Source organism: Tachysurus vachellii, chromosome 26 (assembly GCF_030014155.1).
Source record: "Tachysurus vachellii isolate PV-2020 chromosome 26, HZAU_Pvac_v1, whole genome shotgun sequence".
Taxonomy (NCBI): Eukaryota; Metazoa; Chordata; class Actinopteri; order Siluriformes; family Bagridae; genus Tachysurus; species Tachysurus vachellii.
The window spans coordinates 9,638,252-9,655,197 of record NC_083485.1 but is presented as its reverse complement, the minus strand read 5'-3'; the positions used below and the strand labels follow the sequence as shown (position 1 = coordinate 9,655,197).

The 16,946-nt window shown below is 38.2% G+C and overlaps 1 protein-coding gene across 2 annotated transcripts in view; it reads left to right on the top strand.

Annotated features, from left to right (window-relative positions):
* Positions 1-16,946, top strand: part of spns2 (SPNS lysolipid transporter 2, sphingosine-1-phosphate) — a 66,566-nt gene extending 49,620 nt beyond the window's left edge. For both annotated transcript variants that reach the window (XM_060863677.1, XM_060863678.1), the window contains 8 exons: positions 430-572; positions 706-834; positions 1,057-1,246; positions 4,586-4,651; positions 5,207-5,305; positions 8,104-8,267; positions 10,982-11,018; positions 13,955-16,946. In XM_060863677.1, the coding sequence (XP_060719660.1) occupies positions 430-572; positions 706-834; positions 1,057-1,246; positions 4,586-4,651; positions 5,207-5,305; positions 8,104-8,267; positions 10,982-11,018; positions 13,955-13,966 (840 nt within the window). In that variant the 3' untranslated portion in view covers positions 13,967-16,946. The remainder of the gene's footprint in view (positions 1-429; positions 573-705; positions 835-1,056; positions 1,247-4,585; positions 4,652-5,206; positions 5,306-8,103; positions 8,268-10,981; positions 11,019-13,954) is intronic.

Below are 16,946 nucleotides of genomic sequence, written 5' to 3'. Positions count from 1 at the left end.
TTGCTTTTGCTTTTACAAAGGATGAACCTATCTGCATTGCTTCCCTGCGGAAAAATGTGCACACACTGCTGGGAGAGACGTTAAAAGATGATAAAGGCGATAACAGCCCAATAGCCTGGTCGACTACAGCTGCTCCCACACATACACAAACATTCACACATACATACACACAGATGGAGCGAGTGTGAGAGAGAGAGAGAGAGAGAGAGAGAGAGAGATGAGGAATAAGAAACAGCTCTTAATGGACTCTGCTCAGCACCATGCATCACTGAGCATCATGCACATCCAGCAGCTGACAATTTAAACTGCATAAAAATGCACCCAAGTAGCCTGGAAACTCATTGTAAACTTCACGAAACCTTCTGCATTTAATAAACCTTCTAACCGCACAGGTGCTGGAGCTAAAGAATCACTCTCAATTTTCTCTAGGTGTCTCCAGTGTTAGGAATGACTGCTGGAGTTCTCATCCTTCTGTTCATTCCTGAACCCAAAAGGGGAATCGTAGAACCTTCAACCAGCGCCGTGAGGACACGCACCTCATGGGTCTGCGACATGAAGGCTCTGCTTAAAAAGTAACACTCACTTCTGATTCACTACCTCGCTTTCTCAATTAATTTAGGCATTAATTAATAAAAACATGAGAGAAACAAAACAAAAAAAAGAAAATGTTAGCATAATCATTTCCTGCATTTTTGTTCCCTTTAGCCGAAGTTACATGTTCTCATCTCTTGGCTCGGCTGCCGTATCGTTTGCAACGGGGGCCTTTGGGATTTGGATCCCTCAGTATCTGGTCAGAGCTCAGATGGTTCAGGAGACTAAAGTGAGCAAAGACAGGTAACACACGCTATGTCTAATAGTATTTCTAGTAAGCTGTAATAGTTGCATTTAAAGTTTAATAAAAACTCTTCATCACAGTGTTGTCATGCAGTGGATCATTTCAAAAATTACACAATGCTTCTTTTAATTTGTTCAGAAATATGTTTAAATGTTTCGGGGTTTTTTTTTTTTTAAATATGGGCTTGACTCAAAAGGAATGTACTTTCTCTTTGTGTATAGTCTGATCTTCGGGGTCATCACGTGTGTCACTGGTTTACTCGGTGTCTTGATTGGTGCTGCAACAACACGCTTCTGCCGACAAAAGACAGAGCGCGCCGACCCCCTGGTGTGTGCCGTCAGCATGCTCGGCTCGGCGATCTTCATCTGCCTCATCTTTGTTGTGGCTAAGAAGAGCATCATAGGAGCATACGTAAGTGTACACTGGAGTGCTCATAGTCATGAGGAGCTAAATAGTTAAACATATTCACTTTAGCAGTTAAGAAATGCTGAGATGTAACTGCGAGCTGTGTTAAGGCTTTTCTAATTTAGCAGTGATTTTCTCTGGCACTTAACACCCACTCCCAACCCATTATCCTGTCCCTCTCATGAACGGAAATAAGGTCATTCCTGGGCTAAGGAAGTAAGTCTTCCATTATTGATCGACTAAGAGGATCATGTCTAGGTAGAGTCAGGCCTGAGACCAATTCTCCTTAGCGTGAAAGTTTTATTGAAGGAAACTACTAAGTTTTAGCATCACTGACTCCCATTATCTGGTGTAAAATGCTGTAACACGCTAGTTGATGTCGAGGGATATTTGGTAGCTTGTTAAGCATCTTAACCAGGAAAGAATGTGAAAGTACCAGCAGCACTACAGTGGAAATGAACATCATACATGTTGTCAGTCAGTAGGCAGAAAAATGTTGCACCAGAACTGACAAGATAAAGTAAAAACACTAAAACACAATAGAGGAAAACATTCCATGACTGACGCTTAATTTTTAATTCATTTCTGCTAACCGTCAATGGTGAAGACTTCATTTTTAGTTGAAGTGTTCTGTTTATAGGCTTAATGTAGATTGGTCATGTGGTGGAAATAACTGGAAGTGTAGCTGAGGCAGTTTTTGAATGCCAACACACCCTCATCAGCACAGGTGCATTAATTTCTTAGCACTAAAATGGCAACTAAGCCAAAATGAAAGGGAAAATGGCTTACGTGAAACCTAACCAGTGTTCAACGAAGTTAAGCCTGCACCTGTCTTTAATAGAGTTTCATGTAAATCTTCATGTAAGAGGAAAATCGTGCTATAGAATTAATATTCTCTTCTCCATAAAATACTTTACATGCAAATTAACCTTATGTAATATTAGAAATTCACTTTTTACTAAAAATCATACTGTATATCCTTAAAATGTTCCAACTAACACGGAAATTTTTTGGTCACCTTTCATTTGGAAAAAAAAAATAAACGGTACAAATATTACGCTTAGTATTTAAATGTTTACAAAAACAGTATTAATAGTTCATTATTGGTGACACAAAGATTTTATTCCAGAAATTTCCACTTACATAGTACATACGCAAATTATCATTACATTTAATTTGACCCGATTAATAGACGATTTGTTTTGGGGATTAATTAAGTTTGGATTCTGCTCATTCCATTTAACACTCATTACAAAACCTCAATAATGAATAGAAATGGTCACAAACTCCCCCTATTAGTCCATAGCACTATATTTTAAATACCGTTTTCATTGTTTTGGAGATCATGTAATATGTTTGTGTCTAATGCTGCTTTTGTTTTGTCTTGTGTCCTCACCTGCCCTGTGATAAGTATCTCTCCATTTAAACCCTGTTGTGCCTTTATCTAGTTGCAAAGTCTTATCACACCTTTCAGTCTCATTAGGTCCAATCCTTGTATTCCTGGCTATAATCCTCGCTCGAGTTTTCTCGTTGTAATTGTGGACATGCCCTGTTTTATGTTAATCTCCCGTAGTAGATTAGTAAATATTTGAACAAGGGCGGAAACGGGTGCAGCCGAAGGATAAATGCGTCTTTTAATTTTATCACTTAAATCTAATTGTATAATAACTTAATGATCTGACATCTCTGAGCAATCTTCTAGTAATATCTGTGGTTCACTGGAATTTAATCTAAATGCTAGGTTTTCATTCTAATGTGATATCTCCACATCAGAGGTTTTAAATATTTATTAGCTACGCAGTTTTTTTTTTGACATGCATGAATAGCCATTTCCTATTTACTTGACAGGGTTTTTATTTAAACTTGTAACTATTTGCTTCTTAAAATATGGATTAGACTCATTCCAAACATGTACTGAGGAATATTCTAGTTGCGCATAGTTTAAGAGCCTAGGTTTAATTCACATGGTCTTTATGGTCCACATTCCTGATCACTTTAACCAAACTTCTGCCATAATTTCTAAACATTCTACAGAATATTTACAATGATTGTTGGATTATTTCTAATAAATGCAATTTACATCCTGTATCAACTCACTACTTACACTAACAATCATTTATTGTTAATTGTTGTTATAACTGTAACTTTGATAGTCATGGATTCTTTGGTTTGTTCATCTCCAGAGAACTCCAGAGATTTTGCAGATCCCTAAAACCAAGAGATTCCCTTTTAGAAAAGTGGAACCCTTTAAAAAGCTAGAACCTTTAACGTTCCAAGAACGCAGGAAAGACCCTATTCTACAATGTTGTAAAAGCTCTCAAGGTTTACAGCTATAATAAAAACCCTAGACGGTGAATCCAGACTTTCTAACAGCAAGGGAAATGTTATGGTGACAGATGTGAAGTCGAAGAATGCAGGAAGGACAAGACAGAGAGAAAGAGAGAGGGAGAGATAAACCTAGTAAATGAGGGACGAGAGAGTGAAAGAGAAGAGGAAAGACTTCCAGCAGAGACAGCTGCCATCTTGTCTGCAGACACGCTGATCAGCCTTCATCCTTTAACTGGTGTCCAGCAGGGATTACAGTATCAGACTATCTGTCTGTGTCTATCATGGTGTCTGAATCTTAACTATCATGCACACAGACAAACACACACTCACATACTCCTTCCTCTTATCCTGATCGTATTCAGTCTCAAAATACTATGCTCAGGATACAAGCATCTGCCACATTCCAATACAGTTCCTACTAACTCAATGCCGATCCTCATTTGGTTTGATTACACAAACGTCAGGCATTCGGGCTGCCGCCAGCCGTGTCTGGAGCTCAGGGATGCAACACGCCGATCACTTACGAAACTCAATGCCTGCATTTTAATTTGATGTTAAGCAATTCACCCAGCTCGGCGAAACAGACGGAACTGAAAGCTTGTTACTCTCAGTGCTGGGAGAGCTTCTTTGCTTTTTCTCCTGAGACTGTTAAAAAGGAGACTTCTGTTGAAATAACTGAACTTTTTTTTTTCTTTTCAAATTGCAAAGTTCAGCTTGTTGGTGACCAGCAGACGGTGTGGGGAGTCTCTCTCTGTTTTATGGTCTGGGGGAAAAAAAACCAATATGCTGCTCGATTGCTCCAAAATTGTGTATTACGTTTCCAAATAATGCAGCCACAGCGTAATTACATGTTTTCATATTCCAAAGGAGCTTTTTTTTTTTCAATTCAGTGGATGAGAGTAGCTAAATTCATCTTTGACCTACAAGGACCTGACATGTGAACTTTTTCAATTGAAGCATTTTTTCTACTATAGATAAAAAATAAATGATGATTAATGCATATTCTCTCCCTTGTAGGTCTGCATCTTCATAGGAGAGACTCTACTCTTCTTGAACTGGGCCATAACAGCAGACATTTTAATGGTATGTACACAATCCTGCTTTTATCATCTGTGACTGATACATAAGCACATCTTTTATGCAATGTGGCTCATTCCGACTGCATGCATGACAGTAACGAGGGCTGGGTGGGGTCCCAAGACATAATTGCTGTATCTGACTGATTCTTAATCTGAACCGTGCGTGTGAAAAATAAAATGGAATAACAATTAAGAAGAAAGGTTGTGTTTTTACGTCGGGGGTGAATGGAAGTGAGGAGTGGACTAAGGAGCCAGAAGGTGGAAGAGAGGGAGAAAGATCAGTAAAGTAGCTGGTATAAATGAATTAGAACTTCCTGCATATGCAGAGACCAGCTGACTCCAGTCTGCTGAGCATTTGTGTGTATGTGTGTATGTGTGAGTGTGTGTGTGTGTGTGTGTGTGTGTGTGTGTGTAGTTTGAAAACACTTTACTACAGACTTAGGCTGCACTCATCTTGTGGAATTTTTATATATATCACTTCTGGATGGATTTATGATATTACACACTGACCTCCTGACCTCTACTATTTTGTCTCTCTTCCCTTTACATCTCTCTGCAGTATGTTGTCATACCAACCAGAAGAGCCACTGCAGTTGCCTTTCAGGGCTTTACTTCCCATTTACTAGGAGATGCAGGGAGTCCATATCTCATTGGCTTGGTGAGTAGGAATGTCCCACACTACTTACTTACTACACACACACACACACCCCATGAATCTTGATTAAAGATTCCCACACAAACCTGCTCTGAAAAACCCATCATCGATCGCATGTAAATTACATTAGGTCTAATGCAGCAATGCGGTAGTGCAGCGGTTTGCAATCCAAGCACATGCTCTATACATTGCTGCACTTTACCTCATAAACGAATTGGCTTATAAAGACATTACATGCAGTCAGTAACCTGTGCTCGGCTTTCCAGGAGTTTGTTCCGACGACACATTGTGCACTATAGTCCTAATGCACATGAGCACCTTAAAGTGCACCTGTGTGGAATGTTTCTAATAAGTGTTTTGAAGTTAAGGTTGAACAACAGAAATACAAGTTGATATCTTATGCACCTGAGTGCAGGTTCCAGTAATTCCTCCACTCAGGGGTTTGCATGCAGATTCAGCTATTGTAAATGCAATTTACTGGCATGGTCAAGGACATAAACACACAAAATGGTTCCCCTTTTGACTCTTTGAGCATTGATGTAAGACAATAGGTCCTCAGACTTGCCATGCTTTTTATGCCAAGTGCCATTATGTTTAGCCTGCTATCAAAGGAAAAATGTGTTCTGGGAAGAAAGTAGCATTAAGGCAGCTAACCCAAAACAAATGGAACTGGCAAACCGGTACTTCCACTAGAACAGGGAAAAAACACACTACAGCATTGAGCCAGACTTCCCTTCGACTCCTGTTCGGCGTTCCTGGCATTCTACAAAGGAATGCAGAAAGCTTTTCCAAGTTAAACAGCAAATCCTGTACGTACTCTTGACAACTTTGCATTCTATTGACCAGAGAGCTATCCTTAAGGTCAGGGCTATTGTTCTTTTGAAATTCTTTCTTATCCAAGCAATGATATACATCTGCATACTGGACTATTATTAATTAATAATAAAAAAAAAAAACACATCCATTAATATGAACTGTCTTATTTTATAGTCTCATTATCTAACCCACTACAACACAGATCCCCACCACTTCCACCCCCCAACACACACACCCACACACACATACATACACACATACACACACACAAACCCTCAGAAACACAAACCCTCAGGTGAGTCTGACCTGCCTATAATAAGTGGTTTGTACAGCACAATCTATCAATCCTAGTATAATACATGTGAATTACTTTATTGTGGGAGCCTTAGGGGACATTCAGCGTTTATATTTAACCAGGCTCTTGCCTTGCTAATCCTTAAATGGCGAGCTAGCGCCCTTTTAGGCCCTTCTGCTCTGACAGAACGTTCTATTACAGCGTTAGCATGTTGAGACTTCATAATGTCTGGTGCCAGAACAGGTCCCAAGACTACATTTATTTAGAAAGTGAGCGCATTAATCCGCCAATGAGACTCATTATACACTTTAAACAGTCTTGTTCCAACACAAATGAACAATTAGCAACCCAAAGATGAAAGTTTTTTTTTTTTAATCAAAGTCTGAAAGGATGTACAGCTTCCCTGTGGGAAAGAGATTTTAAAAGGTCTAAAAATAGCAAAAGCAATGAGCACTTAGCAATTTTGTACTAATTTTGAAATTAGGGCAAATCTAGTCAAGTATAATTTGATATGCTTGGAATACAGACATCTCCTTCAGAGGGTCAAAGTTCAGGCTTAATCCAGTTTAACAAACCTGATACATTCCATCTGACATAAAAAAAAAATCGCATTTCTTGGAAGATGGATCTATCATAACCAGCTGCTTCTGGAAAATTCTTTTTACCCTCCGATAAGGAACTCAAGGCTAGGAAAGGAAATCTTTGCACATAACGGTCGTGCTAGTGGTCAGAAAGCATCCCGCGTCAAATATGATTCAGCTATTTCACGCCAGAGTCTAACATGGTGGTGTGAAGGGAACAGTGACGCACAGAACTCATGAAATGCTCCCGGATACAGACAACAACTTGCAGAAATGTAGGAAAAAACCACACTGGTGTGATCAGATCTTAACAACCGCATGGTAATTCATCGAGCTAAAGAGTAGAGAAGAGAACGCTTATTTTAGCCCTAATTTTCAGTCTTTATATAAGCTTTATAAACCTGGTGGTTTGTACATAACATTTACAGTGTTATCGAAACCACTAAATGTAAACAATGCCTTATTTTACTTGGGAAAAATATGCATCGTGCCTCATTTGTCATACCTGCGTGTCCACAACAAATAGCTTTGGGCTTAGTGGGTGGTGGTGTAATGATGTCAGCCATAAAAAATAATCTACAACAGAAAAACATTATTCTAAAATAGAGTTACACATGCCATACATAATCTCACAATCTCTCCCTGTTCTTTTTGGCCTGTATAAATGGCTGACAGCTAATGTGATTTGGCAGCGTGCTTAACTTCCAAAGAACACACTTATTTCTAAGTGCATACTGAACTTCAGTTGTCAGCACAGCCTCAACTTTCATTCAGTTCCCTTCCCTGTGGAAGAAGTATTTCAAATTTGATGCTAGCGGATTAGCTGAACAGGTTGTGCGACGTGCATAGAAGTGCATAAGAGGATTCAAAGTACCACTCCTTAGCATCGTTTTGTGAAGTGTAACAAAGCAGAAACTATGATTAGAGACACCAAAACATGCTTATGTAAGCATTTGCTTCACACATTGTCTTTAGATCGCATTTTTCATGTGAAGGGGTAAAAAAATGAGTTAATGGATAAAAATTTGGATTTGAAGTGATGACTGGCTGCCCACTGTTTTTAAAATATATGCTTTGTGTGCGTGTGTGTGTGTATGTGTGTTCCTCAGATATCAGATGCTCTGCAGGAGAGCTACACAACGTCGGTGCTCTGGCACTTCCTGAGCTTAGGCTACGCCCTCATGCTCTGCCCCTTCGTTATTGTTCTTGGGGGGATGTTCTTCCTAGCCACTGCCCTCTTCTTCCTTGACGACCGGGAAAAAGCAGAGAAACTGTGAGTGCCTTTGCTCTGACTCATAATGGCTTTTGAATTATAAATGTGTTAAAACAAACGCTATTTCTTTATGAAAACCGACACTCGATACACACACCTTTGTTTTCCATCCCATTGATCTCTCCATTTTACCCAAGCACTGAAAAAGCGGAGAGGGAATTTTTCATTATCATCACATAACGGGAGTCTAGAAAAATGGCTGTTGCTATGGCGATTATGGCGATCTTGGCAGTGCTTGTGTATGGGTGAATGGCCTCAGGTGGAGGAGCTAATCCAAGGGGATGAACGAGTGGAAAACGGGATGAGGGAGAGATTAAAATCTGCCTTTATCTAAACAAAGACATTTCTACTGCACAGACTGCAGAAACCATGAATAATAACCTATGATGCTTTATCATTTTAGCAGTCAGTATATTAACAAGGACAAAATTCAGTGTAGAGCATATTTCAAGTAAAGGCAAAGATAGATAATGGCTGCATTAGAGCTCGCCTAGCTTCTACTTGTCAGAAAATCACACGTCTGATCTCCGGCTCATGTTTTGGGAATTTCAGGGTGACATTTTATCTAGTAAAATAAGAATCATGGAGAAAGAGCTGTAAGTCAGCGAAACTGCAGTGCTGACTAAAGCTGTTCTTACTGTACACAAAAACATAATTCAATGCTTGTTCACTTAGATCATAAGGATGAAAGTTTCAGCTTGTCATGTTTACACTCAAATAAAAAGGTGCATTGCAAAAACACATACCCCCCTGGACTTGGAAGCATCCCAGTGGCTTAACAGGCAAAGACAAACAGAATTGGAAAACCCTGAGCCCGAGATACAACTCTCCTTTCTATTATCGAGCAAGCTTCCTGTGTTTGCTTCCGTTTTAAAATGACTTCCTTCCAGTCTGGTTGGAGACATTTTTAGGTGGCCTGTCTATGGACTCCCAGAAGGTTAAGAGGACTGGTTTCTTTCCCACGATAACCTTCATGGTACTTGGGCTTAAACCAGTCTATCTAATCAGACTAAATCAGTAAGTCAGTTAATCTATAATGGCAGATTCTCCATATTGTTTTGTCTCCTTTGTGGTTACATTAGCTATTTAAATATTAAATTCGCTCATTCATTATTCCTGCCTTTACTTATTACTTAGACATAGATGCGCATATAAAGACTTTGATGTTGATAAGCCCTTTATATGGAATATAAACCTTGTAAAGATGCAAAATATGACTATTAGAAGTTAACAAGTCCCCCACCATAGCAGTCTGTGGTCGGTGTATTACCACATCATTGTGTGGTGTGGGTTAGCGGCTCGAATGCATCGCATCACGTGTATTAACCGCATTCATTTTGTGAGGTTCAGGAGCAGAGAGTACTCGTTGTATAGTGCAGAGCACAATTCCTGAGAAGTCGGCATATTCTGAAGAACTCTCCTTCAATAGCATTGGCATTCATAGATAAGCTCTCTTCATCTGTTCATTCTCCGACAGGGGCATTTAAAAATAATCACCCCATTCCTAAGCAGCTTTAAATGGGTATTCTTTTATGTTAAAGAGAATCTAATCAAATATAAAAAACCTTTAATGAGAGCAAATTTAAGAATAAAGTGTTCCTTGAAAACTCTTAAGGCATAATTGTATAATTAAGGGCAGATTTGAATAATAATAATAATAATAATAATAATAATAATAATAATAATAATAATAATAATAAAAAATAAAACGCAGATCAAAATCTCAAAGTCTATAAATAGGAACCTTTTAAAATTCCTGCTTATTGAAGAATTGAGTCTACAACTCACAAATATCTCTTACAGGATTTCAAACAGTTAATTTGGCTGTCCTTGCTGACCCCCAACCACTAACACACACACACACACACACACACACACACACACACACACACACACACTACATATATAAAAAAGGCTAAGTAGGAGAATGATGGCTGCTACTTCTGTGCCTCCTAGCCTGTGACTTATTATTTCTTGGTTTTAAGTCTTTTTTTGGCTTAAAGGGAGCCATTTATAGAACAGAATAAGACACAGATTGCTCACAGATGCACTCACAGTCACATAGACAGACATACACACATTCACACACTCACACAAATAATCTGTGACTCTCATCCATCCCATCGGGCCACAGCCTGATAACTTACCTATTACACATTAATATTAAACACAATGTGTGTGTGTGTAGTATACAGTATATACACATATATGAAACAGATTGTAAAGTGAATAATTGGATTGTACACTGGTGAACATGCTGGTGTTTGATAGATCATCAAAAGATCAGAAGTTTGTTGGATGGATGATGCAACATCTATCCTGAGGTGTTTAGAGAGCAAGAAGTTGCACTCTGACTGTGAGGGATGTCATCCGTTTTCTACCTGTCAATCAGAGTGGCACTAGCTAATCGTGGGTGTCTGTGAGATCAGATAGGTGGAAGAGGGCAGAGAGCGCATTCCTATGAGAGTGTGTTCCGCTGCCCTGTAACGCAGCATGAGCAGCAGTTCAAAAGGGCGTGAAGGACGTGTTCACATGTCTCAGAGCAAGCTTGTGAAACCCACTTAGATGGTAGCTGTCACATGATAGGGCAGAGCTAGCTAATGGGTGAGAATTGGACGAAAGCAAATTAGGGAGAAAATGGATGAAAAAAAATGGTGTGTAATGGTTATGTGTCATATGTCATCATGTTTGTCTTCTGTCTTTTGTTTCTCAAGGACGAAGCAGCTCTCCCGATCGCCGTCTGCAGTAAAGGTGAGAGTCAGACTGCACTTCACTTCACTGAGTCACTTAATTTGTTTCAGAAACCTTTCAAAGTAATTTTTTAAGGCAGTGTGTAATTTCAGTGGCATTTACTTATGAAGAATTTGATGACTCTATTGTTGTGTCTCTAAGAGCACAGACAAAACTGACGAAGGAACTGATTTCGACATTAGTAGAACAAGAGACAAAACAATTCCCATTTTAATATCAATCAAACTCTAGCTTTTTAATCTTTATTGGGAAAAAAACATCTTTATAGAGAATAAAATCCCTAAAGACTCACTTGGTATGTTTTCTGTAGTTTGAGCTCATATCTCACGTGCTTTATGTATAATACATCCTGATATTGCTAAGCCGATATCTAGCACCCTTTCATGAGCACATTCCTGCCCTTCCTTCTTCTCTTATCAGCTATATACACTCACACTTTGCCCGTGCCAGTGCGTGTAATAGCCAGAACCCCTCTTGCCTAAAAAGAAAAGATCGAAGAAAAAAAAGGAAAACAAAAACATATTGCAGGGAGGGAACTGGCTACATTGAGCTTTCCAAAGATGCAGACATTTACAATGGGTGTTTGGGTGCAACCGGCTAAAAATAACAAAATCATTGCCAGGAGAGAGTTAGAGGGTTGGTGTTTTGTTTAGAATGTTGTTGTAGCTCTACTTTGGAGGTTATCATATTTAAGGAAAACCTTAGGAGATTGCTGCTGGCCAGACTGGCCTACAATTTCTTAATGAATAAATGTTACTTCATTTTCAGTTAAGATTAGCAATAGGAGATATTCTTTGCTTTGCTGAAACCAGCAGCAGGAATTGACACCATGATCTCGCTCTCTCAACCACAGTTACAGGTTACAGCATATCACACGTTCAATCACTTTAAAGTAGTATTTTGATGTTTCATCTCATTTACTAATGATAAGCACAGTAATAAAATCAATACAGTAAATCAATCAAGCACTTCCAAGTAATGTTTAACTAACAATAGGCCATTTCTTTCCATAAACATTTGAATTACAGTATTCCCCTGCCTTGGTGGGGGTTAACCTGAGGGATATCTCTTTTCCCAGAAGCCAAAAAATGTTTTGTTGTGTCCATGTTCAGCATTGCATTATTCTGTCATGTCACACTCGACAGTGGTGCATAATGGCTCTTGTAAATGTCTCATTTTTTTTATTTTTACCTAGCCTGGTAATATTTTTCTAGAAAAGTTCTAAAATTTAAAGGTGATTTAAAGGTGACTAGTAAAAGGGGTTAAACTGTTCAAAATTCTCGTTAACGTCTTGCCGATATTAAGGGTAAACGCTTTGTATAAAAATCAACAAATATCCGATAGCAACCTTTAAACTAACTACTGCAGACACAACATGCAAGAAACTAGAGCATAAGGCATTTTAAATGGAATGTCGAAAGCAAGTGGAAAGCTGTGCCATTTGCTGAAAGCTATTTGCTGAAATTGTAGCGCTGAAATTATGATCCATTAGCAGGTGCAAACCTAGACAGAGATCAGATAAACACAGATCCAATTAAATCCCTCTCTTGTGCCCTGGCCCAGGAAAGACAGCAAGTCTCAGGACACGCACTTGACAGTACTTAGTCTCTCAAGAGAGCCCTTAACCCTTCTCCGGGTTATCTCGTAAGAAGCAACATGCTGTGGTGTAAAGGGCAAAGCTTTTGATTTCTGTTCAGTAAAACTGAATACGCAAATATTTTAGATAGCACAGACTAGGGACCTGACTGACAAAAGCATTTTATATGGTAACTTTACAACATTTCCTTACACCATAATTATAACCATTAAAAAAATGGAATATATACAGTCGGAATAACAAATTATGTATTGTTTACCTAAAAATAATATGCTTAATTTATACAAGTTTCTTAATTACATTGCAACACTATAGCTGAATTGTAAAAGCTCAAGCTTAATACTTCTATTTATCATGTGGCTACAATATAATAACTTATTCTCATGAGATACTTATATTGTGGCCTTGATATATTTATTCATGGCCATGCATAATTAAAAAATGAAACACTATAGGTGCGTATACCCAATTGAACACTGAAACTGAAAATGTGATGTTGAACACTGGCACAATTGCAGCTTTGCTTACATAGCAAATAGGGACGGGGTAACCAGGTGCTGACGCTGGATGAGAAAACATTTTCAAGATGGCCGATGACATGCTGGTGGGCAAGACATTTTAAAAATGCCTTTTATTTCAGCCCACGTTGTGTGATCTATTGTTTGTCTATAACATTTTAAGAATGCACTGTATTTTGCTAAAGTTAGAAGAGTCTACATGCGATTGTCATCATTTGCTGACTATGACATAGCTTATATCACCTAAGAGAGCAAAGCTGTTGTTAAAAAGGAAAGAAAATAATTCAAGATGCAATAGTTTCTGTAATTGAATGCAATTAAGGGTAATTTGACACGAAAATACATTATTGCTTTGAATCCCATAATCCGAGGTTAAAGCAAATTTGGCTGAGCGAGTTATTTCATTACAATACTGTCTGTTGGTGTGAATGCACTTGGGGGATATTACACTGAAACAATAGAGCTCTTGGCCCAAATCTCTAACTCGTGTCTAGTTGCAGGCAGTTTAGTGAAGCTGAAAATGTACATTGTTGCAAGTATAATGAGAAAAAAAGCTCCAAAACATAAAAGCTTGACTTATTAATCGTTGTGGATAGGAAAAAAGCAACAAGAAGGTTTTTGTGTAACACTAAATACTAGTGAAAGGATAATATCAGAAGACAAGTGGCTTAAAAAAGAGTTTTGGGAGCTGTTTTGTCAGCGTGACCCATAAGCAAAAGAGGACAGATGGCACAGTGGCTTCGAAGTGATAATTGCATGGGAACATCCTGTTGGGAAGCCACTCCTTCACTTCACTCTCTTTCTCTTTCTCTTTTTCATAGGTCACCAAGTGAGAGAAGGTCTGGAGTGGGAGGATTGAGAGTGAGCCGAGGAGTGGGTGAGATGAACAGAAGGGAGGTGGAGAGAAAGAGAAAAGAACAAGTAGCTAACCCACTCGAGAAATATGCTGCACATCACTATCATCACCATCGTCAGTCATCATCTTCACCCTTGTCTGTTGAACCTTGATTTGCTGTAGAAGCACCGTCATGTCCCTCCAACGGACTGAAGCAATGCTGGCAAGTCCTCCGTCCTGCAGCTGGTGGGCAGCTCTCAACTCAACACGTAAAGGCCAGTAGGGATTACAGAAGGGTTGAACGAGGGGCTTAATAATCCCCTGAGTGCCATACTACTGAACCCGGACAAGCACTCTGTCTTGTCACGCTGCCTGTCAATCTGCACCAAGTGCCATAGCATCACATTCCCAGAACTGACCACGCCCCCACAGCCTAAACAGAGCTCACCGATTGGTCATGTAAATATAGAAATGAAGGAAACGGTGATCTCACAGTCATCTACTGGAAATGGCTGTATGGCTTAGCTTGCCTTAATAACGTCGGCATGGACAGATCCCTGGTCATCTTCTTTATGTCTGTTTCTTCTTTTTCTTACATATTTTCTGTCTTAGCACTTACTTATTTACTCACTTTAATGCCGTGCCAGTCAAACAATGCAATTTTTGGCAGACTACATAATCACCTAGAATATATTTGCGCTATAATTTTCATACGTTTATGAATAGTAAACCCGAGACGTTTCATAGAGTTCGGGTTTAAAAAAAAAAAAAAAAAAAAAAAAAAAAAGATGTAAAATGTAGAGAAACACTGGAGGGAAAATAAGATCTGTCTATTAGAGCTTTTAGAAATCAGTTAACTTTTGACAGATTTTCTACCATCCACACCTCATATAAAATGCCAAGGATGTGAACAAAAACAACAAAAAGGGAACATTAACTAGGGAAACGTCTTTAGTGCATTGTGATGAGGATTTTCTTTAAGGGATTCTTTCAAGGTGTCACCTCACTCCATGAAAAAAGAGGCAGAGGATAAAATTTACAAGCTCCGATGTGTGACAATAGTCGTCTTTGTTCCAATATTCGTTCAGTAGATATCCCTTTCTATGAGAAATGTGAGAGAGAAAGAGCTTGACTAGTGATCTGTCTAACTTCATCACAAGTCAAACAGCTACTGAGATCCATCCGAGGGGGAAAAAAGTTTCTTTCTTTCAAGAGAATTTGCATTATTTACACTTAGGGAAAAAAGGTGTCAACCACTTCATGCCGTTATGAAAGAAATTGTAAGTTCGGTAACAATTATTATGAACAGGTCGAAGTTTAGGACAATTTTTTTTAACAGGGTGACTCTTGTAGCTGAAATATACAATATAAACGTTTCATAGATAAAAAGATTTTTCAAAAATGTTTTAAAATGCTACCAAGTAGACATGAGTAATTAAGTATTTGTATAAATTAGGAGAAGCACTTTTGCTTTTAAAAGACGTACTGGATAAATAACTAAACTCCCCAAAGAGTTTTTTTTATTGTGAAAATATATATTATCGCTGTTTCTCAATTGATTTGTAAATACAGTTTGTTGTAAAATATGCAATTTCCTAAAATCCTCTTAATCTTTCCTGAAATGGAAAAGCTTTGATAAGAGCAATGATTTCTATATTTTCACACTGGGTTGAGTTGCAGTTTTAATGATAATTTTTTTAATTTTAGCGCATCAATGACAAAAAAAAACCTTTCACCAAATGGAGATGATCGGGCTTTGAAGCTGTTGTATGGTGTAGACGTACAAAAAAAAGAAAGGAAAAAAAAGGGAAGTGAGCAAAGGTTCTGCCTTTTTTCACATTGAAAAAAAGCACCTTGCATATAGATTGTAGGTTTAAAAAAAAACAAAACGTTGTATTGAGAAGGTCTGACTCATCACTGGGACTGCAGGACACCATGTTTTATTATTTCTCAGAGCTTTCATCATGCCAGGTGAAAAGCTATCTGAATGTGATTCTGTCCAATCCGATCTGTTTACACATGCAAATTCATTCTTATTAAGCTTTTTTGTATTCTTCTTTTAATGACGTCTCCTTTTTTTCTTCCCAGTTCTTTTTACAAATATTAGTTTTATATATGGTAAAGCTATAAAAATGGACAATTATGCAGTGATTTTAATATATTGTAAACTAGCTTTGATGCAATGTATTTATTTTTCATTTATGTATTAGCATTTTTAAGAAATCTCTACAAGTGTAATAGAAAAGCTTCGGGCTATTATGATTTTTACTCTGTATTTGTCCTTGTTTGTGAAAAAGAAAAAGCCTGGTTAGTTTATCATCTCAAGGAACTGTGTTTATTCATATTCATGCACACACACACACACACACACACACACACATACAAACCAGCTTATGCACACATACCAAACGACAGCACAGCATTACTTTATAATACACAGAAGTTCTCCTAGACCAATCAAATGTCACTTTTTATTTACGCATTTTGCACATTTGGGTGTGTTCAGGGTCCCCCCCCCAGTTCAATAGTTATACACTGGCGTTATGTGCTATACATAGGGACTGTACCTATTTAGCCACATACAAACTACATGTATATTTAATTTTCTTTCTTCCTTAGTTTATTAGATTTACTGGCTTTAGATTCACAGTACCAAAATCAAATCACCATCATCGACATACAAAAGCTGTTGTTGTTTTTTTTCTTTAAAGATTGCTTTAAACAAAGAGTCATGGAGTTGATGGTGTATAATGAGAATGTGTTCTTTCTTGTCATACAAGAGCCGTGTAAAAAAATGTGTTTCTGATGTCGAGCAGAAACTTAAAGGGAATTTTATTTTTTAAGAGCAAGCGTGGTGGAACAAAAAAAAAGGCCAATAAAACACAATTATTACTACATAGTTACTGTGATGCTCCAGCTGGAGTGATATGAGATGTAAACATATATGTAAGTGATGAAAATAAAATTATTTAATCAAA